Below are 23,007 nucleotides of genomic sequence, written 5' to 3'. Positions count from 1 at the left end.
TGTCTTTTGTCTTTGACCACCGCCACTACCACCATCACCACCAGCAGGTGCAGGATTTACACATGTCAACTCCATAGCCTTGAAGTAGCCGGCCAAACGTAGGCACTTAAACACTCGTAGGAACGAATAAAATCCGCACCTGTAATTTTTGGCCCCGTGAAGTGTCACGCAAAGACGTAGACAATGGGGTTAAATTGCCGGGGGAGGCAGTGGGTGGGTGGGGGGGGTGTTGAGGAGCAGCTGATAAATGCGATGTCTCTAAAAGCTGGCCTAATCTTGCAACCATCTCTTCCCTTGTCATAATCTAATCGCACAATTCCAACGGTTAAAATGAGATAAACCATCCTCTGTCCATGGCGCGCAGCCTGCTCTGTAAGCTTTTTATTTATTTTATATATAAAAGGTGGCTGCTCTGGGCAAAGGGAACACGCACACGCGTGTAGACACGTACGTAAATGCACGTGTGCATGTACGGTGACACACGCTGGAACATATGAGTGCACATGCATACATCCATTCATGCATACGCAACGTTGGCACGCACTACAATACACATGGGTGGACACACGTGCACACACACACACGTGTGCACATTGGCACTCACTAGGACATAGAAGGTACAAACAAAGACAAAGATCGCCCATTTAGGCTACAAGGACTGCTGGGGCAAGTGCTGTGAGTGAACCCCTTTTTAAGGGTGGCACGGAGCGCGAGGGGGTGGAGTGGCCACCCCCCCCCCAGCCGCCTTTGTCTCCCCAAGGCCAAGTCGACCTCAGGAAGGTCCCAGGACCAGTTCAGATATCCGGCACAGATTGTTGGCCACGAGCGGGAATCAAGCTCGGGTCGCCGACTTCGAAGAGCAGTGCGCCAATTGCCGTGCCACCACTCCTCCACACGGGCACAAAGACAGAGATGTCCCGTATAGCCTTTAACATTCTCTTGGGGCAAGGGCTGTACGCACTAGCACACACACCACGCGTGCAACACTGCGCACACACCCACGCGTGCGTGCGCGTGTTCTCTGAGAATCATATTTTTGAGGTCAAATTGAAATCCTTGGCTGTCGTACAATAAAAAACAATTGTCAGGACAACGCATTGTTTCTCGGCGCAGCTCGCGAGATTGATGTCCTTACACGATGCACAACACCAATCGGTTTCAATATAGTCACGCTTTTGATTACTTACTGCGCGGCGAAATGCAACGCATTACGCCATTGTCCTGATGTACAGCGCTAAGCATCCAGAGCTAATACCCAGGTAAATTGCCACGTAAATAATAACCTCGGGGTTCTACGGTTTAAAAAAATAAAAAGGGGTGAAGCTGCCGAGGCGTGGTGAGATAATACGAAACCGGGGTGGGGGGGGAAAGGGGGGGGAGGATATGAAACGACAGATGCGTGATTAGCAATAGTTGGCGTCGAGTGTGAAGAGAGATCGCATATCACATACCGAGGTATGAGATGTCAATGGGCTCCAAGGTTCTCTGCGATCGTATCTCAAATCCCTTCTCTCTCTCTCTCTCCAGCGAATGCGCTCCCAAGCCTTGTTGGTTTACTTATTTTGGGGAATTATTTGCGAGATGAACCTGATTACTCACTCCGACGACGATGACGCTGAGTCACCTCGGCTGCCTCTCCACGATTACATTAATTTATGTTGCGAATCACTTTGCGCCTTTGCAAGCGTTCACAACAATTGTAATCGCTTTGGCCCTGCGTGTTAGTCACCTCCGTTACGTAACAACTCACATTGCAACGACGCAACTACCCGGTATTAATGTTGGATGTTGTTTTTTTATGATGATGATGATTATTATTATTATTAGTATATACAGAGTTCTGGCCCTGGTAAGTGTTGAACTTCATTCCGTATTGAGCGTGGTGCCTAACGCATCAGCGAGTCTCCGTTGAGGCGCCGTCCAGAATCCCTTCTCTCCCCTCCTTTTATCCCCTTATTTTACCCCCTTCTTTTATCCCCTCATTTGATCCCCTTATTAAATTTTATCCCCTTCTTTTACCCCCTCCTTTTATCCCCTTCTCTTATCCCTTCATTTTTTCCACTTATTTTATTTTATCCCCTTCTTTTATTCCCTCCTTTCATCCCTTTCTTTTACCCCCTACTTTTATATAATTATTTAGCCCCTTCTTATAGCCCCTTCTTGTATCCCCTTCTTTTAGCCCCATTCTCCATCATTTCTGGAACTTTCCCCCGACTCTCCATCCATCTCCTTCGCTTCCCCTAACGGTCTCTCCACCGACCCCTCCTTGACATTTGAGGATTTTTTTTTAATCTCATCTTATCTTAATGAGATTTTTTATATAGCGCCTTCACCAAGGCAATTTACAGCAATTATTAAATTGTACATAGCATGATAATAATTTAAAATGAAGAATTGGGGTTATTGTAAGTGATGGTGTAGTTTTGATGCAGTACAACAAGAGGGATTGATAACGAGGGGTTGGTATAGGCCTAGTTGTAGTTAAAGGGGGGGGGGGGGGGGCGACAGAAAGCTGGGGGCTGAAAAGTCATCGGGCGACATCGCATTGGGACGATAAAATATTTTTTTTAAATCGACGGTACGATCGGCGAACTGGAGGACATCGTCGCTAGGAGGATGATGACCAATGGATGAGACTTGTGTCTGACAGTTACATGCTTATTTCTCACATTCACATCACGAGGCCCGGCCACTTCTTTATAACCCTTGAGCTACACCCATTTCAAACCTTTTAAAACAGTCTGCCTCAGCAGCAGACCATGCTTTCCCACCTGATGACGGACGCTTGTGTTGCGCCTGAAACGTCGTGATTTATTTTATTTTATTTATACCTACGTGACTCTACCGAAATAACCAAAGAGTTGTGATGAAATGTCAGCCAATGGAGAGAATACGGCTGAGAGCCCGTCCGCCGTGGAGATGGAACGTCGGGATCGGCTCCTTCGCAAGAAGTGTGATCGATTGTGGCCTCGCAAGACGATGAGGAATGGCGAAATACCATTCTCTCATTTGGCTTGCGTAGGCCATCGTACAACAGCAACAGAGATCGTAGCCAAAGACGACGAGGCAGGGTGACCTGGCGAGATTTGCACCTGATTTTGAATGCTCGTGAACGCAAAAAAACTCACAAATAAATTAGAAATCCAGTCGGGGCTCTCTTCCAGAAACAAATCGTGCCTCTTATCTGCTCACCACCAGCTTGTCTCATCCACCTCCGTGCCTATTATCGACCACGGCGATGTGATTTATAAATGTGAAACGCGACGCGGCTCTGAAGAGGTCCGGAGCCCGGCTTCCATTCGGCCTTGCGCGCTTTATTCTAAATTAGAGCCGCCTCTGTTCATCATCGTGACCTCCACCGTAAATCTGGCGGCCTTCCACTATCGACACGCAGGGACTTGCCGTGGTCTGGGCTCATTTTGAAAGCATTCACTCAGGGTCTGCCGCGACGTTCATCTGGTTCGCTCATGCGGGATGTTAACGATCGCATTGTCAGATCTCGCAAGCTAAGCAGGCCCGGACACCACGCGAATTGGCATCGGTGCTCGGGCGGCATGCATTAGCCGGTCGAGATGGCCAACTACCAGGTGCTGATCCAAAGAACCGCGCCTCCTACCGCATCCAAGCGACGCGCATGCAGACGGACTCAGGCAACATCCTGAAGAAGCACGCGGCCGACCAGGAGCGCAGGGCCTCGAGCCCGCAGAGCGTCTCGGTGGCCAAACAGATGGACGAGCACACGGACGAGCACACCACTAAGAGTCACTACGAGCCGTGCTCGGACATCTTCCCGGAGAACTGCGGCTCGCGTGCACTGAGCTTCGTGCACCGGGACGGCGACCTCGCCAGTGCAGCGCCCCGAGCCGACACACTGCACGGTCGCGATCGGCCCGGGCCGGGCTGGCTCATCAAATCTGTCTCGGTTGGCTCTTGCAGTGGAAACGGTGGCAACCAGAGGTCGCAAACGGGTTTTGATTCCTTACCCGTACCCGTACCCGGCCGCACCAGGGTCGCAAACGGGTATCGGGTACCTGATTGTGACCTCTGGGATGAAGCCATGTTGCAGGCGCGGGTGGGTTGATTCTAGGAACTTGAGTTGTGAGAAGAGACAAGACGTTGGGTAATGAGTGACAAACGGTTACTCACCAGTGACTCACGGCCTACCCGTACCCGGCCGCACCAGGGTCGCAAACGGGTACCCGTACCGGGTATCGGGTAGGGTACAGGTATCGGGTACCCGGTTGCGACCTCTGGTGGCAACCCTCACCTCGAGACGCACGACTCAATTCCTCCCATCGCCGCGACTCGGAGAACGTTTCGTCATTCGTACTTGGCAACAATTCGGCGTCTCCTCGACAACTGCCATCTGTTCCGTCCCAATCGATCTTCTCTGACAAACCGGATTCATTTTCTTCGGGGAAAAATCTGCTTGAGTGCAGATTGCTTTTGATCGTTGTTGTACAATAAACCAACATGATGTTCCCATTTTATTTGCTTTGTGTTTATTCTTCGTCCCGACAAATTGGTTTGTTCTTAATCGTGAAGGTTTGGTTAATACACCTGCCACTTAATTTCCTTGCTTTGAAATTGACATTTATTTTTTGTGTTTGCCTTTGTAAGCCTGGTCTCTTAACATGGCATGAATTATAAAGGATCTGACTCACCGCCGACTTGATGTAATGATGCAACAGTTAATTGATTGCATTAAATTATTTTGCTCATGATGCACCCATCGAATCATGCGTGGAGAAACGAATGATTTATGATGCATCGAAATTACATGCAAATTAAATGCTCGTGTTACATTCGGGGTAACAGGTTTACAAAAAAAACACAGAGCAAATGAGAAACTATACAAATCAGATGGCACATTGTTTAATAGAATGACCACTCTACCTAGTCATCTGGACGGTGCCGAGTGGATATGTAAACAAGGCTAAGTAGGTGCTAACGTCAAACGGCGGTTGTTGGTGATTGAGTGGGTCGGTGCGTTGTTTGGTGGTTGTTTAGGTAGGTGGGTAGGTGGGTGGGTAGGTAGGTGGGTAAGTGCTTAGGTCAGTAGGCAGGTGAGTAAGCGACTGGCGTTGTGAGTGGGTAGGCGGAAGGGAATGCAGCTGGGTGGACGAATGGTTTAACTGGCAAGGCCAATACACCATCACAGCAGCATCGAGGTCTGCAACAACAACAAAAACCCCGAGCTCCCACACTCCCCTCCGCCAGCAAAACGAGGGTTTAGCAAAAGGCCCAGGGTGTGATGTCAGCAATGTAATGAATTGAATGATTGATAGGTGCACATGAGACTTACATTCATTATATTAGTCACTCCTGACCTTGGAGCTTTGCAATACCCAGGCGGATGCCAAAACCGGCGGAAGGAAAGCTGTTATTTCAACAACATTCCGAGGCAGCAGTTATGTAACAATGTCCCCAAAGGCGTACATAGCACGCATCAATTGCGCGCATGTAGAGCGAAGGGGGCGTTAACGGCACACGCACTCCTCGGTTAATAAGGACGACAATGACGGCGATACTGCGACTCGGAGGCTCGCGACCCGCGCATCGAATCGCGAGCGCAAAGCATCGAAGGCGCCTCCGGCGCGGCCGTCATGCAAACCCACCCGAGAAACGCACAAACAGTTTCCCCGGCCAGCTCCGTGTGTACAGATGTTGACTCAACTCTGTTTTGTTGTTGTTATCACTGTCACTTAAGTCTACTCGGCTTGCGCCAGCGCGCGTCTGATGCGCTAGAGGCATCCGGTGGAGAGGAAGTTCGAGAGACAAGAGAGAGAAAGAATGTAAGTAACTAATTCGCACAAATGGGGTCTAAAGCACAACAACTTGGAGATGTTCTCGTTGAGACTTCGAGCGCCGCGCCGCGAGCGCGGTGCATGCAGCGGCCGGCCGAGTCGAAGTACGAATGGCGAGTTGATGATTAAAGCGTCGGTATTGATTCTATTTTATTCGGCGCCGCCCGTTCGAGACGGGCGACGCTCATGCAAGTTTGTGAGCTTCGCAGGATCGAGGCTGCCAAGTGTACGACAAATCCCTAGCCCCCCCCCTCGCCCACCAACCCATCTTCCCACCTTCGCCCTAGCGGTCGTCTTCCGTTGACGCAAACACTCACCTGGAGGAGGCCGAGATAGAACGATCAAGCCTCTCGCGCACACCACCACCACCGCCACAACCGCCACACCACAGCCGAGTGCCCACGCGCGGTTGTTGATTTGGACGGACGTTTGAGAAGAGAGACAAAGTCAAATTCTCGTCGTAGTTTTAGCGTCGACGATGTGCAAACGTCCGATTTTTTTAGACAACTGTTAAAGGTCTGTGGATTAAATTTTTATCAGTCTCTTCTCCGCGAGGTCAACTGCAGCAATCGGGCATTTTAAGATTTTAAGTCCGGTGATTCTTTAAAGTGAAACTCCTGTGCATGTATGCAGCGGGGGTGACCTCTCTTAGTGTTACATTTTGGTGGTGTGAGCTGCAAATTTCGCCCAAACCATTATTGTAAGGTCATCCAATCGTGAATTCTCGCTCACACACACACATATCCAATGGGCATTTGTAGTCTCCGTCAGTGTACTGCAGTCTCGAATGATGTTAGCACATTGTCTCAGTGTGCATCTTCAGTCAGACGTTTTCATGCGTCGTCATAATAAATCACACTTTGGTCCGGTGGGCGGTCGTCGTCACTGACATCCTCGATGATTTTCGTCCACTCACAGATCTCGTCAACTGCGAGCTCCTTGCCGACGAACATCATCGACGCTGGTTTCATCAAAGAAGTTCACAGCGGTCAACATCGGCGGCTCGGCGTCACAATGAAAAAGGAGCGACCTCCTCGCCCCTCACGCGAACTTTGACCTTCGTCCCTCCGGGCCAATCCGGTCCGCACAGATCAACGCGGCAAGGGACATTTAGAGCGAGACAGAGGGAGACACAGAGAGAGAGAGAGACCACTAAATAATAACAAATACAAAAACAAGGGTGGGGGGGGAGGTGGGAAGCCCGCCACTTACATGGTCTCGTCGTTCTGGAACTCCAGCTCGCCGTACGTATCCTCAAAATCCTCGCCGCTGCCCTTGGCCGTGCCCTCCACCGTCTTGTAGGGCACCACGACGGTGCCGCGCGCGCCCGAAGTGCGCAGCACGCGCACCTCCATGATGCCCACGCTCTCGCTCACGTGGGCCATCTTGTCCTCGAACGTGAAGATGCCGGCGTGGTCGTCGTCGAAGATGGTCACCGTCGCCACGTAGGGCGGCACGAGCCGCGCAGCGGGGAACAACGCCGCCGCCGACGCCGCGCCGACTCCGACGCCCGCCAATCCGCCGTGGTTCTGCTCGAAGGACGAGTCGAGGGCAGGGCTCACGTGGACGTCGTAGAGGCGCACGAAGAAGTGCTCGTCCTCCTCGAAGATGTCGTCGTCGATGATGCCCACGTTGATCTCCTTCTGCGTCTCGCCGGCCTTGAAGACCAGCGTGCCCTCGCTGTACTCGTAGTCCGAGCCGGCCTTCGCCGTGCCGTCCTCCGTCTTGTAGCGGACGTACACGACGCTGGCGAGGTCGCCGTCACGCCGCACGACGCTCAGCGCGCACGAGCCGCAGTTCTCCAGGCAGATGTACGAGCACGGCTCGTAGTGGATCTTGGTGGTGTGCTCGTCCGTCTGCTCGGCCACCGACACGCTGTGCAGGCTCGACGCCCTGCGCGCCTGGTCGGCCGCGTGCTTCTTCAGGATGTTGCCCGAGCCCGTCATCATGCGCGTCGCCTGGATGCGGTAGAAGGCGCGGCTCTTTTGCTGCTGGATCAGCGCCTGGTAGTTGGCCATCTCCACCAGCTGGTCCATGTCCTTCTCGGGGTACTTCTGCTTCAGCTCCTTGAGGATGCGGATCATCTCGCGGCGGCTCTCGTCCGCGTCGTTCGACTCGGGCAGCACCAGCGCGCCGCCGTCCACCATCGAGTCGTCTCCGCCGCCGTCGCCGCCCGAGCCGATCACCTTGCCGTCCATCTCGATGCCGGCCTTGGGCCGCTCGCCCTCCGTCTCGATGATGATGCCGTGCCGCTTGGTGCGGTACTTCTTGTACATGTACTTGTAGAAGAGCAGCCGGCGGTCGGCGACCCACGCGAAGATCACGCACACGGGGAAGAACATGAGGGTGACGAGGCTCTCCCACACCTCGACGATGCCCGGCGAGATGACCGCCAGGATCAGGTAGAGCCAGATGTAGGCGAAGATGCTCCACGTGGCCGTCACGAAGAACACGCGCAGGTGCTTGATCTTGCGCGACTCGCCGTCGGGGATGACGTACACGCACAGGCCGATGATGACGAACATGTTGAAGGCGGCGCTGCCCACGATGGTGCTGGGACCCAGCTCGCCCGCCTTGAACTCGTGGCCGACGACCTCGATGATGGAGAGCAGAATCTCGGGCGCCGACGAGCCGAGAGCCATGAGCGTCAGGTTGGAGACCGTCTCGTTCCACACCCGCACCGTGGCGCGCGTCGTCTCGCCGTTGGCCCGGCGGATGATGACCTCGCGCTCCTGCGACGTGATCACCTCAATCGACGCCATGAAGCGGTCGGCGATGATCGACACGCCCAGGAACATGTAGACGAGCGCCACGAAGTAGACGATGGCACGCGCCACCTTGTCGCCCAGCGACGGGTTCTCCGGGAACCAGATGGGCAGCATGATGCCCTCCTTGCACTTGTAGGAGCCGCCGCACGTGCCGTTGGCCGGCGAGACGCCGACGCTTCCTCCCGGCTCGAGCGCCGAGCCGGCCTCGGCGCGGCACAGCAGCGACGCCAGCGCGGCCGCCGCCAGCGGAGGCGACAGCAGCAGCAGCGGCGGCCGACGACGCGGCCGGAACGCCGGCGGAGCCATGCGAGTGCGGGCGCGGGCGGAGGGGGCGTCGTAGTCACGCCGCTGCTGCTGCTGCCGCTGCTGTCGCTGTCGCCGCTCTCGCCGCTCTCGGGGGTCCAGGACGGTGGGAGCGGCTCAGGCGGCAGGGAACTGGGGGGGGGGGGGGTCAGGGTTTGGGGAGCCGCCGGTTAGAGGAGAGGTACATTGAGGTGCAATGTTGGTGCTGCGGTGGTGAGATGTTAACTACCTCGCCATGTATACAGGAGGTCGTGGGTTCAGTCCCGACCCTGACGCCTGCTGTTGTATATTTCGAGTTTGCGTGTCTCTCTCTCATCATCATCACAGTGGCTAGGAGATGTTCACCACCTCGCCTGGTGTCCAGGAGGTCGTGGGTTCAGTCCCGACCCTGACGCCTGCTGTTGTATATTTCGAGTTTGCGTGTCTCTCTCTCATCATCATCACAGTGGCTAGGAGATGTTCACCACCTCGCCTGGTGTCCAGGAGGTCGTGGGTTCAGTCCCGACCCTGACGCCTGCTGCTGTATATTTCGAGTTTGCGTGTGTCTCTCCACGTGATCGTGTGGATTTTTCTCCCGGGTCCTCCGGTTTTTCACCTCCACATTGAGAAGCAACATCACGCGTTTAGAGTGTTTGCCTGCTATACATTTCCACGCGATCAGCCACTTCGCTGACCTCTCATTTGTGATAACCAGATCGCTTCTGGAAAAAAATATATACAGCTCGGTGGGCCTTACCTGGCAAAATAAATAGTTGAATAATCGAATGGTAACAGTTACTTTGGGATGGTAACATCGTGGTAATCATTGCTATTTTTTTTTTGATTGGGGCGCCCCTTTTGCATCCGGGGAAGTCTCGGCAGAACTTTGCGCTCGACAAGCGACCCGCATCCCAACGCATTTTGAAAGGGCACCCCCAGTGGCAGCTGCCCCTGTGTGGTACAACGCGACTCGGCACCGACCCCTGCAAGCAGCAGGTGGAGGGCGATGTTCGCTGCCACTGTTTGCATAATCCCGATTGAATAATTTGCGGGTAATGTTTTGAAGCCGACGATTTTGGACCATGATGTGCCGGCACACAATGGCTGACTATACTCCGAGCGACATCAGGGGATCTTTAATGTCCACGCTGAAGTAGACGGACGTCGTGTATTGTTGAGGTGAATACGCCCGGGGCATTAACTAGGGTGGCCTGCCGTATCAGAACCGCAACCCTCTCTATGCAACAAGAAGCGATGCCATCGCCCCTGCATTACAAATGTGTTACACATACCGCCCAAATATAGACATTCGTATCCGAATGCAAATGTGTAAGTGCGGATCAGGGTTTGCATTCATAGGGCAGTTCAAGGACTCAGCAACTTAAAGCGGCTAACATCAATTCTCATGTCAACAGTCGCAATGCTCTGCTGCATGCCAGCCAAGGGCACCCCAGGAGCAGCTATCCGTGTCCGGCACGAGGAGCAGGGAGCACCGTCCAACCTGTTACGTAAATGTGTAATTTTCAAAGTCGCTTAAAATCGGGAAGAGGATTGGTGAAGCCCCATGAACATGCACGTTGAAAGATAGTACAGTACAACAACGCATGTTCCTGCATTCGCCTGGGTAGTAGCCTCATGACCGTGGTCCGTGGCCAGTATGGGAAAGGCGTTGGGCTATAATGTGACCCCGCCTGACCGACGCGTCAACAATTTAACATTTATCAGCGGAAGGGCAATTGGATGAGGCAAGTGCTTTCCGGAGCGGGTTTTTTTTCGTGACGTCAGTGGAAGAAGCCACTTGGGATGGGGGGGTGGAGGTTGTGGGGTGGAGAAATCCGCCCAGACCGGGCCCATCGAGGCGCAGCGCGCGGGCCCATTAACATTGTTGTCCAGCGCAGTCAACTCCATTGTCTCGCGGAGGAGAATTCCATTTGTTTTGCACGTCTCGAATTCGGTGTCAATCCACTCCGAGCGAGCGCGAGCACGCGCGGGCAGTCCCGTGCGCGCGTTATGCGACTAGCCACGCAACGTCGATTCATCGATTGCAAACAATTCTTACAGAATCGGAATATCTATTGAGATCGGGGGGAAAGAATCCGATTAGCTGTGAAGCTCTTTGTCACAGGTATCCAGTAAGGGGCGATGCAAGCACATACATCGTGCACGTGAAATTCAAGGGTGTGCAATTTGTGTACAGCACACGATACGCAAATTCATTTTCGAATGGCAATTGATTTATGAATTGCGTTAGAACGTATTAGCCGTCTGGGTTTTGCTAAGGACGCCCGTTATTAAATCAACGGAATGTAAATTAACCGCAGGAGAATATTGAAGGTCCGAGATTATATTCACGGATTAATATAATAAAACTGTGCGGCTCCGTGTCGATCCATAGCTGGATGAAGGCCCTCCCCACGCCATGCCGGTCGTGGGGGTCGTTTGACCATACTTCACCACACTGCTCGGTGTGCGTTGCTGCAATACAGAACCCGCGAACGGATCGGGATTTATATATAGAGAGATGTTAGCCGCGGTCAGGAATTGAACTCGGACGGCCGAGTTCACAGCGCAAAACGCCACCACGACCTCCACCTCCCCAAACATCCACTGCCAGCACGTGTTTACGCACACAAAGGAAACTAGTCGGGTTGTGAAAGTAAACAATCGGTAGGCGAGTGCCTTGTTTTCGCATCGTTGTTTTAAATAACGTACACGTCATGTCCCTGTGCTTGTCGATGTCTGTCTGCTGCGGACGCGATGGTAGGGTTAACCGTGACAGACGCCTTGCACCGAGCCCACTCATAAATTACGAATTCCAATATTAAAACGCAGACATCTAATTACCATTACAGGTATAAATGATGCTCGCACACCACCGGGTTATTCGCCGGTCAGCGAGTGAATAACCTACGGACGTAAACAATGGTTTATAAACGACAACAACAATAACAACAACCACTAACATCATCAGCCATGATCTATCCACTGCCTGTTTAATACCTCCCCCCCTCCCACAACAATCTGTCGCCATCCGAGATGGATGGAGTGGACTACGTAACGGCGCAGAAGAAGTTCAGCATCCACTCACACATCGTGAGCGGCAGCTGAATGAGTTGTTAATACTGTAAGGTCGCCGCATCGCTGTAAAAAAAAATTTAACTCATCATTTATTCTACTCAACCGCTGCTCACACTCCTCTCCCACGCACGGATCCACACAAGAGATTCGCCAACAAAAAATGAACCAAGATGATAATGACAACAACAACAACAGCGAGCACACGTACAGCGAGTCTGAAGCTCTACACCAATTAAGCCCTTTGAGGTGTCTCAACAGTGAGGCGCTCATGTTCTTGCGCACGCAGTCGATATTTGCCAGAAGGGAGTGCATGTTTAAATTATTTATTTCGATGCGTCCATGTGCCTGCTGCGTCGCCTTAACTCGTCCATGGCGAGCACACCCCGCTCGCCGTGGATGCCCCCCTCCCACCACCGCCAATAAAAAAACAAACCTCTGTTATGGAAATCACAATGGGGTTGGTCGGGGAGCGAGGCGCGTTCTTTCTGAGAATCGCCAATCTTCAAGTTCCATTCTCGCCAGGCCTCACGGAGTCGAGTGTCGTCTCCGACCCTGACGATTGTCCACTCGTGGCGCTCGATTGGCCCTCTCGCCGTGCTGTTATTGCGCACGACGGCAACGTTCCCGAGCTAGATGCCGATGTCGAGGTCTGCCAGCCACGAGAGGGCAGCGAAGAAGAATACGACGAAGAAGAGCCATTGCCCGAAACGTCGCCGATGATACGTGTATATAATTGTTTTCCTTTTAAGGTCACGGTGTCGTTGGTGGATGTGTGGAGGTTGGTTCGTGCACCACTGCCAATGCAGTAGCAGCATCGCCAAATAATGAGTGTAATCTTTAAATGGTTGTTTGAGTTGCAAATACGATAGAATAACAATACGATTGACTTTCATGAAACATTATTCATGCAGAACATCCTAGGGAGCTTTACAAAAAATATGAAGAATAAAACATCAGCTTATTTGAAGATCCTCATTGATAGGCAGAAAGACATTAGGTACTACTGAGATAATTGGTAGGATGGTATACGAGTGGGTAGGCAGACAAGTAGGGGGTGGATGTGTGGGTATGTAAGAGGGTGAGTGGGTAGACCGGACGGTAGGAGGTTAGGTGAGTGGGGAGATAGGTAAGTGAGTAGATTGGTAGCTTGATAGCAGCTTGAACGGGTATGCAGTTAGAAGGGGCGATGTGTTGGTAGGCATGTAGATACCACCAGGGAAGTAACTGAGTTGGTCGGTACTGCTTGGTTCTGGGTAGGTGCCGGGCAAGGACTGCTATGCAAAGGAGATAAAAGTAAAGTCAAAGTTAGTTTTTTTCTCAAATGAACAACTGAGGCGGTACGCATCTCATCTCGCGTTCGCAATTTAAATTCCACACTCCTACGACTTTTGGGTAGATGGATAGACACGCAGCCACAAACACAAGGATCCCACGTGTAGCCTTAACAGACTGTTGGAGCAAGTGCTGTTAGCGAGTGCCTATGAAGGCCAGCACAGCACACGGGTCTGTCCGCCTTAGTATCCCTGGTGGCAGATGTATACACGTCGCACCAGGTTCGTCAGCGCCACACACACACACACGAAGACACGTGTGCACATACATTCATACCATACGCTCGCGTTACAAATGTGACGATTCGTGGCTGGCCTGACCGGGGCACGCCATGTGTGGCTCGGCTCGTGTGTGGACGATTTTTTTTTCCACTGCGCTCGCGAGCCGGGTGCACACGCGCGCTTTTAATGCGGCGGCGACGTGCGGCGCAGTAATGAAGCATCTGCATACGCAAATGAGGGTTAATATCAGCTCCCCGGATCGGGTGGGTGGAGGAGTATTTGGGTGGGTGGGGGGGGTGGATGGGAGGGTGGGGGTGTGGGTGTGGGTGGGGGGGTGGGTTGGGTTGGGGGTGGGGGGTGGGTAGGGGGGTGGGGGTGTGGGTGGGCGGGTGATGGGTGGGGGGTGGGTGGGGGTGGGGAGTGGGGGAGGGTGGGGGTGTGGGTGGGAGGGTGGGTTGGGTTGGGGGTGGGGGGTGGGTGTGGGTGGATGGGGTGGGTGGATGGGGTGGATGGGGTGGGTGGGGGTGGGGTGGGTGGGTGGGTGGGGTGGGTGGGGTGGGTAGGTTGGGGGTGGGTGGGGTTGGTGGGGTGGGTGGGGTTGGTGGGTGGGTGGGGGTGGATGGGGTGGGTAGGGTGGGTGGGGTGGGTGGGGGTGGATGGGGGGGGGGTGGATGGGGTGGGTGGGGGTGGATGGGGTGGGGTGGGTGGGGGTGGATGGGGTGGGGTGGGTGGGGGTGGATGGGGGGGGTAGGGGGTGGGGTGGGTGGGGTGGGTGGGGGTGGATGGGGTGGGGGTGGATGGGGTGGATGTGGGGGGTGGGGTGGATGGGGTGGGAGTAGATGGGGGGGGGTGGGTGGGGGTGGATGGGTGGGGGTGGGTGGGTGGGGGTGGATGGGGTGGGTGGGGGTTGACGGGGTGGGTGGGGTGGGGGTGAATGGGGTGGGTGGGGGTGGATGGGGTGGGGGTAGATGGAGTGGGTGGGGGTGGGTGGGGGTGGGGTGGATGGGGTGGGTGGGGGTGGGTGGGGTGGGGGTGGATGGGGGGTGGGTATGACTGACGGTTTGCAGCCCGGCTCCCGAGAGAAGCAACGGCGGCGACGTCGCCTGTGCCGCTCCATCGCGTCCTCGTGGGGTTCTCGGCGGAAACGCCCGAGGCTCCAGCAGCCAAACACCGGAGCAGCCAGGCAGACGCTTTAATGAGGTGCGCGGTGAGTCATGAGCCATCGCCACCCCTAACCCCCCACTGCCAAGCCCACAATTGTACAGAACTCTCCCGAACACCCACCCACCCCGATCACGAAGCCGCATCGGTTCCGTGTCTCCCCCGTTCTCCCCGTCTACCGTACGTGCATTCACATGTTGTTTAGTCCATCGGCCAATGATTATCCGGCAGCATTTGTTTAAGCAAGAAAATGTGGATGGGGAACACTGGAGGTGGAAGACGCTGTTAGCGAGCGCATATTAAGATGAGAGCGGCAAGGCACAGAAGTGGGCAGCATCATTCTCTGTCTCCACCACTGCTGATGATTGCACGCTGCGACAGGTCGACCTACTCATTTGAGGCTGAGTCTACCTCGAGGGGGCCCTGGATAGGTTCAGGTAAGACGACACCGCTCTGCCATCCTAGTGCATGAGCAAGATTCAAAGGCGGCTCACCGGCATCGTAATGTGGCACAGAGCACGAAGCACCACTCCACCACGACACCGCACAGACGCACAGACACGGAGTCGCATTCCAAAGTAATACTGACCAGTCACGTGACAGGAGCGTGCTTAATTTACGACTTCATTGAAACGTTCTAGTTTTTTGGCGTGTAAATAAGAAAATTCTTAAAACGTTTTAGATAAAAAAAACAGCAACGGAGAGTAAAGAGATTTGGAGATCTTAGTAAGAACTCCCTGCCCCCACTAACGGCTCGCAATCATCTGTCCCTCGGAGTATTTTTTTGACTGTGGAAAATTGATTTTGTACCAGCGAGTTAGAGGGGGGGTTCAACAAACCCCATCTTGCCAACCCATGCAATGCGCTTTCCACTAAAGCAGCGGTTTATCGTCTCGCACCAAACAATTATCTTAATGTGGCAGCACAGTGTGTGTGTGTAAATCAGGCGTCTTGCTGTATGCACGCCTTGGCACGTGTGTTGTATGTGTGTACACGTACGTGTGTATCTTTCCACATTTTGTTTATTAAATGAGGTGGGTTTTTTCGTAAGAATGATGGATAATGTTCAAGAATAATAACAGTAGCAGCCAAGAAATGGAATTTGTCCTCGAAGACGGTCCACCAAGAGGGATGAAATCATCTCACGTGCAACTCCTGGGTCGATGATCGCATCGCAGGATCATGAGAGGTGGCAGCGGCTTGAGAAGGCCCTCATTCAGCAGTGGATTGACCGTGGCTGATGACGGAAGGACATGCTGTTAGCAATCAATCAAACCCATGTTGTACAAGACCAATAAACGATCTTTATTCCATTTCAGCACCCCCTCTGTGGACAGCGCCCACACGTCTCAATGGGGAACCCTCCTTCGATGGGGACTGCGGGAGTCATCTCAGTGTCTTCAATTGCCCTCTGCAGCTGCGTGTGGTTGTATATCTGTGTGTGTGTGAGAGAGTGGGGAGCGGTAGTGTAACGGTTAGCACGCTGCGCTATGAACCTGGCGACCCGGGTTCGATTCCCTCTCACGGCTAACACCAGTGACGATTATCTGAACCGGTCCTGGGCTTCCCCTAGGTCGACTCAGCCTTAAATGAGTACCTGGTGCGGTGTGTAAACATCGCCACTGGGGAGACAAAGGCGGTCGGGCGTGGTGCTGGCCACCCACCCCCTCGTGTACCGTTCCGGCCTTCATAGGTGCTCGCTAACAGCACTTGCCCCTACAGTCTGTTAAGGCTATACGGGGGATCTTTGTCTTTTATCTTTGTGTGTGAGAGTATGCAGTGGGGAGCGGTAGTGTAGCGGCTAGCGCGCTGCGCTACGAACCTGGCCACCCGAGTTCGATTTCCGCTCAGCGACGATTATCTGAACCGGTACTGGGCCTCCCCTATGTCAGCTCAGCCGGAAACGCGTACTTGGTGTGGTGTAAAAATCGCCACTGGGGATACACGGGCGACCGGGAATGGTGTTGGCCACCAAACCCCCTCGTGTGCCGTACCGGCCTTCATAGGTACTCGCTAACATCACTTTCCCCAACAGTTTGTTTAGACTATACGGGGGATCTAAAAATGTATCTTTGTATGCAGTGTGCAGATTGAGCGATTGTGCAGTGGTTAGCACATCGTGCTTCGAGCTCAGCAACCTGAGCTTGATTCCCAACTACGGATATCATCACTAGTGAGTCATACCTGAACCAGTGCTGGGCCTCCCCTAGGTTGACTCCGCCTTAAATGAGCAGACAACCCCCTTGATTGAGCACAGCACGGGGGGAGGCCTTCATCCAGTAGCACATTGTCAAGGGTTGTAAACTCAAATTATAATTCTTACATGCAGTGCTGTGTATAGTTTTACAATAAGTTGTGTCCCATCGTCAGTGGCTGGGCTGCGACCATCAACCTCGAGGTGTGGTGCTGCATGCTTGTAATCCAACGGCAAGGAATCACGCAGAGATGGAGAAGCCTGCATAAGGCATTCGCGTGCATGACGATGAGGTGCTAAGTAGAGTGCGAAAGAAATTAAACATACATATACAGTTCGACGTACAAAGGAGACCGCACATCAAGTGGGCCTCTGAGAGGAACATCTGCGCAGGGTTGGAGTGTTATTCCCTCACTACTGTTGCTTTCACCAGTCTTTACAGTATTCCAAAACATACTGAACCACTGACAAAAATAATTGGTCATATATTCTACGCAGGGCCTTCTCCGAAGGGGGTTTAATATCCCTTTGTAAAGAGAAGACGTCCATTCCCTCCTGCAACCCTAACAATTATGACGCTACCGTTGCTACCGGCATCACGTCACGGGTAGAAGACGTCTTGCAGCTGTGTAGCGCATCACTTGTTCTCAGAGGAAGGAAAAAAAAGGCCACGGACGATGATGTCACGGGAACAATTCTGAAGCCACGCGCATTGTACTGCAACCGCCACCACGTGGGCTGTGGTCATCCGTCTGAAAGAGAAGCTTTACGCTCATTGGGACTTACCAGCTGACGTAAATCTATAATACAGTGTTTTGTTTGTTAGATTGCGTAAATATAAATGGGTCGTTAAACCCGCCACCACCCGACACAGCCAATCAGTAAAGGGTTTGTCACGTAAACAGAACGTGGCCAATTCGTCACTAGTACAGCATTAGTGTGTAGTGTAGTGTGTAGTGTACTAGTACAGCCACACCGGTGTGTTGGAGAGCAAATCCACAACATTTACAGTGTGAGTACGACGTTTAGCCAGTAATTACAACCAGCTTCATCAGGCGACAGACAGATTTGCCTGAACTCTAAACTGACCTATTTTTAAATCATCGCATTGTTAATCACATACAATTATGTAATTCTCCAGAGTGAGGATCGAGCCAAATTAAATTAAAAGCGCACGTTTAATGCGATGGGCGCTGGCCATGGATGACCGGGCTGAGACGATTAACTCGCTCAAATCGAGAAGCCGGTTTCATTACGGGTGGCTGAAACCTGGATTCAAACCCAGCCTATCAGCGCTGCCAGCTCAGTCCTCTGACCCCTTAAGTCACCCGGCCACCTTGAGAAAAAAGAATCTATAAATTATTAAGATATAGTCTTCCCACACATTAGATTCCTTTTACCCCCCAGTAATTATACAGGGCTTGAACTCGGAATCCACAGCGCACTGGCTCGGTACTTTAACTCATAGGACCCATGAGTCACTCAGCCATCACTAATGTCTCTCTTACTGCCCCTCACTGCTTCCTCATTTGAGTGGCTCTCACCAGCCACCCACCTAACACCCAGCCTTAAACATCCTCCAATTAAGACGCGTATGGAATGCACAGCATGCCTAATCTACTACCCGATTTAACTGATATTGAGCCGAGACAACAAAGGGAGACAATTTGTCGATTTGTAAACAAAAAAGTGGAACTGCTTTCTTCGCCGTCTCTCAATTTCTCCATCTAATAATGATAATAAAGTAGTAGAAACAGTCGTTATCTCCCCAATTTCGACTCTTCAGAGACACAATACATTTTTAATGGGGCCCTGCGTGGCAACAAGAGGAGCGACACATCAATTTCGTGTAATATTTATCCTTAAAGATACAGAGCAGATGGCGTCTTCCGATACGACCGACCAGTGTGAAAGAGTAGGCCAAATGCCCTCTCGAGGGGTTCCGTTGAGATCCTTCTAGTAGAGGCCCTTCTGCCAGCAACTACAGGGCTGGACATTTATCTTTTCACCTTTACAAATGTAGCAGACGTAACTGATGAATAATGTTTACCAAAGCAATATATCATTTACGACATTGTGACAATACATAGAAAGAAATGATTGTTTTATACATGATTAAACGAAGGTTGAAATGACATTATTAAAATTGTAAATCAAGCAAATAGCAGAAAAGTTATATTGAAAAAAAAATCACTTCGAAAATTAGGTGGTGAGATTGCTCCGATGTCAGGGGACTGATCCATTACCGCTGAAAGCCTGGGTTGGAATCCAGACAACTGCTGCCTGCGATTAAACAGGAGCTTCAACTTGAGCGAGCCCATGGTCTCAGTGCGACTAGCTATCAATGACGGCAGAAAAAAAAGTCCATCATATTGAACAATTTTGGGGAGGAGGGAGTAGGAGAAGGAGCTCACTGAATTTGACAACATTCCAGGATCTTGAGATTTTAAAAAATGTTTGGCTTGATTGACATGTGACAAACTCTCTTTGCAGAGCAGATTAAAATGTTGCTACTGCTGAGGACAAGCAGGTCTCGTGAAGTGACTTCAGACATTGTTGTGCAATGTCACCTTCCCGGACGCGTTCTCTCACGCGGGTTGATTCACTGCGAACTCCGGGAGAGTTCCAACCGAAGAATTTTTTTTTTTACCTTGTCACGTGATGCCAATAAAATCAAATGCAATTTATTCGGGGGATATATATATATATTTTAACAAGAGGAATTGCTGAAGAAAATAAAATTATACAATGAAGTGCACATGAAGAATTTGCGGGCTCTTATATCCTTTCCATTACCACGAATTAGCATTTTAACAATGTCAATCTTCTCTTATTCGTCGACAAGTTACGTTCCGTTCTGCCCTGTGCATGTGACAAAAGGCAACCGCGATCCTCTGGGCGACAGAGGAAAGTGGTTTGGAAAAGTGGGTGGTGCAAAGCGTGAGTTCCGATTGCCCTCGTCTATTAAACCTGCCTCGCCAGCTTGATTTAATCGCGTCACGTGGTGTCAATCACGCGTGGACATGGTAAGGACGACGACGACGACGATGCACGCCTACAACTTGGAGATTTGGCGGCCGACACAGAGATGGAGCCACCGTGCACCATGCAACAATGCGCCCGACTTCCAGTATCTGCAGAGGCGGTCTCGCGCGAGGATGCGATGCCTCTGCAATCATCTCATCTCTGCACCCACTCTTGCCGCACAGCGGGGATTTCACAGAACGCGCCCGCCTCTCCATCACATCGCAGCGAACAGACAGCCAGGCGGGCAGGCGAGCAGGCATACGTGAAGGTAGACGGGGCAGACATGTGCACAGCAAGACAGAGACGGTCAGAAAAAACGGGCAGATCAAGTGGACAGAAAGACAACGCAGGCAAGGGGGGGGGCGGGCAAAGAAAAATACAGGCAGGTACACAGACAGACAGGCAAGGAAGCAGGCAGGGAGACAGGGAGACAGAGAGACAAACATACAGGCAGGCAGGCAGGCAAATAGACGCGTCGACAAGAAGACAGCCTGAGAAGCAGGCAGCCAGACAGATAGGCAGGTAGACAAACAGGAAGACGGACAAGACAGTTTCCACAGAGGGCCACAATCACATCCGTGCTCGTGGCACCCGCGGCTGACACAGACAGAGGGAAGATGCCCCCCCCCTCTCTCCACGGGCCCCCGAGGCTAGCAGCACCCCCCCCCCCCACGCGCCACGCGCACGGAGAAGCCCTATTACCCTCCCCCCATCACCACCCCCGTCTCCCCCGAGAGGAAGAGAGAGCCGACTCCTTGCGCATGTATACATGTTGACTACATACACATCACTGGCTGCGCATGCATACGTAATCAGCTCATTATCCACAGAGACAAAGATCTCCCGTGTAGACTTCAACAGACTGTTGGGGCGAGCGCTGTTCGCGAGCACCTATGAAGGCCGGGACGACACACGAGGGGGTGGGTGGGTGGCAAAACACCACGCCCGGCCACTTTTGTCTCCCCAGTGGCGATGTTTACACATCGCACCGGGTACTCATGTCAGGTTGAGTCGACCTAGGGGAGGCCCAGGTGTAGATATTGGCCACTGGCCTTGTTGGCCCTGAGCGGGGATCGAACTGGGGCAGCCAGCTTCGTGGCGCGGAGCGCTAACCACTACCCCCCCCACACACAGACACAGACACACGCAGACACGCACAAACACACGCAGACACACGATATCTGAAACGTGAAAGACGTGAGCAATATTGCACAGCATACTTGGAATGCTGTGTGTTTAGTGATGGCAATTCTTCACCATGAATACGTTCATTTATACCAGAACGTTGTGTCTACTTGTGTCCCTTATAGGATAAAGGTTTCCGAGTGTAAATAGAGCTATGCACTCACTCCCTGTGCACAGCGGATGGATTGTGCAGGCTGCACGTGTATGAAAGATATACTCAAACACGCCACGTACAAATAGTATAAACACATGCATGCATACAAGGTATTTTATACACACGGTTACCTAACATACATGCAACGTTTAATATACAAATACATGCACGTAGGACACTGTATAACACAAGAATAGCAAAAGGCACGGCTTAAGCTATTGATTTGTATACGGTCACGCACAGCATACATTGTACAATCATACAATACAAACACTATCTTGAAGCACGTACAACTAGCGGCCAGTCATACACACACACACACACGGATTCATACATAATACTGTGATGCGTTTACTTAAAAGGACTACAGTATAATATTTTTTTCCCCCTAAAGGAAATTTACCACTTAATTAATAAGCTACTGGTGTTTGCAAGTCATTGCTAATTCCCAGTTTTCTATAGAGTACGTGGTGCTATGAATATTGATATGGTTTGCTTGGTATAAGACCCAATCACATTTCTCCACTCAAACCACACAGTGCATTGCATACATAGTGAATGCAAATAGTCCACGAGTCTGATAGCGGTGATGATAAAGGGTATCATTATGATTCCGTACGTACCGACTGATACGTGCTACTTTCTATACAGTACATACAAAGACAAAGATCCCCCGTATAGCCTTCAACAGACTGCTCGGGCAAGTGCCGTTAGCGAGCACCTATGAAGGCCGGCACGGCACACGAGGGGGTGGGTGGCCAGCACCACGCCCGGCCGCCTTTATCTCCCGAATGGCGAGCTTTACACACCGCATTTGGGTACTCAATTGAGGCTGAGTCGACCTAGGGGACGTCCACGACCGGTTCAGATAATCGTCACTGTTGTTGGCCGTGAGCGGAAATTGAACTCCAGTCGCCAGGTTCGTAGCTGCGCAGCGCGCTAACCACTACACCACCGCTCTACGCGCAGACGACACCACACACCGACACACATACACACACGCGCGTATACCGTTTCAGTCAATGCATCGCTTCGCCTATGCTGCAAATGTACATGCAGCTGCATACACAGACACGCACAGACCTCGTGTCAATCCACTGCTGGATGAGGGCCTCCCCACGCTACGCGAGTCAAGGTGGTGGAGGAGTGCGGGGGGGGGGGGCGAGGGGTATTTGAGCATACTTCACCACGCTGGTCAGTACAGGTTGGTGACGGCGAGGAGAAGCATAACGGTACAGCACAACAACGCGTTGTACTGCACTGCTCTCCCATGTCCACCACGTTGCCCAGCACGGCGGTAGCCCATCCAGGCGCAGTCCAGGCTCCAGCCCTGCTTGGCTTTCAAGATCCTAACCATCCGGTCGCACCCCCTGTGATTTGGGTCATGGGTGGAAGCGAAGCACGGCTGAGCCTGGATAGCTGCTCGGATGGGCAACCGCGAGGGATAACACCGGCGTCGTCAGTCGGCTTCTGCGGAGCGACGTTGCCGGCAGAGGGCGGTGCAGCAAAACAATAGTTGTACTGCACTCCGCTTCAACGTCTATAACCCCCCCCACCCCCCGCTTTCACCAAGCAGCGCTGAAGGACGACCAGACAACCACCACGACGTGAGGCCGACGACGACATTCCTCCAGCAGTGGCTCGATCGTGTCCATCCACTGCTGGATGAATTGGACACAGACCAGACAACGCCGAGTGTATTTAACACGCCGCGCGTGTTGCGTAATCACAGAGTACACCGAGTATGTAAAGTGTGCAGAGGATGAGCAGCCAGGCAACATCATCACGCCGGGTGATT

At 52.4% G+C, this 23,007-nt stretch overlaps 1 protein-coding gene across 9 annotated transcripts in view; it reads right to left on the bottom strand.

Annotated features, from left to right (window-relative positions):
- Positions 1-23,007, bottom strand: part of SLC8A3 (solute carrier family 8 member A3) — a 191,909-nt gene that overhangs the window by 167,072 nt on the left and 1,830 nt on the right. For 7 of the 9 annotated variants that reach the window (XM_078868258.1, XM_078868264.1, XM_078868261.1 and 4 more), the window contains exon 2: positions 7,020-9,010. In XM_078868258.1, coding sequence (XP_078724384.1) covers positions 7,020-8,881 — 1,862 coding nt within the window. In that variant the 5' untranslated portion in view covers positions 8,882-9,010. Of the gene's footprint in view, positions 1-7,019; positions 9,011-12,368; positions 12,645-22,391; positions 22,568-23,007 lie in introns of those variants that run through there. The other 2 variants (XM_078868259.1, XM_078868260.1) reach the window with 2 other exon arrangements.

Source organism: Lampetra fluviatilis, chromosome 25 (assembly GCF_964198595.1).
Source record: "Lampetra fluviatilis chromosome 25, kcLamFluv1.1, whole genome shotgun sequence".
NCBI classification, from domain to species: domain Eukaryota; kingdom Metazoa; phylum Chordata; class Hyperoartia; order Petromyzontiformes; family Petromyzontidae; genus Lampetra; species Lampetra fluviatilis.
The sequence above is the reverse complement of the archived record's forward strand: the minus strand, read 5'-3'. Positions and strand labels throughout refer to the sequence as shown.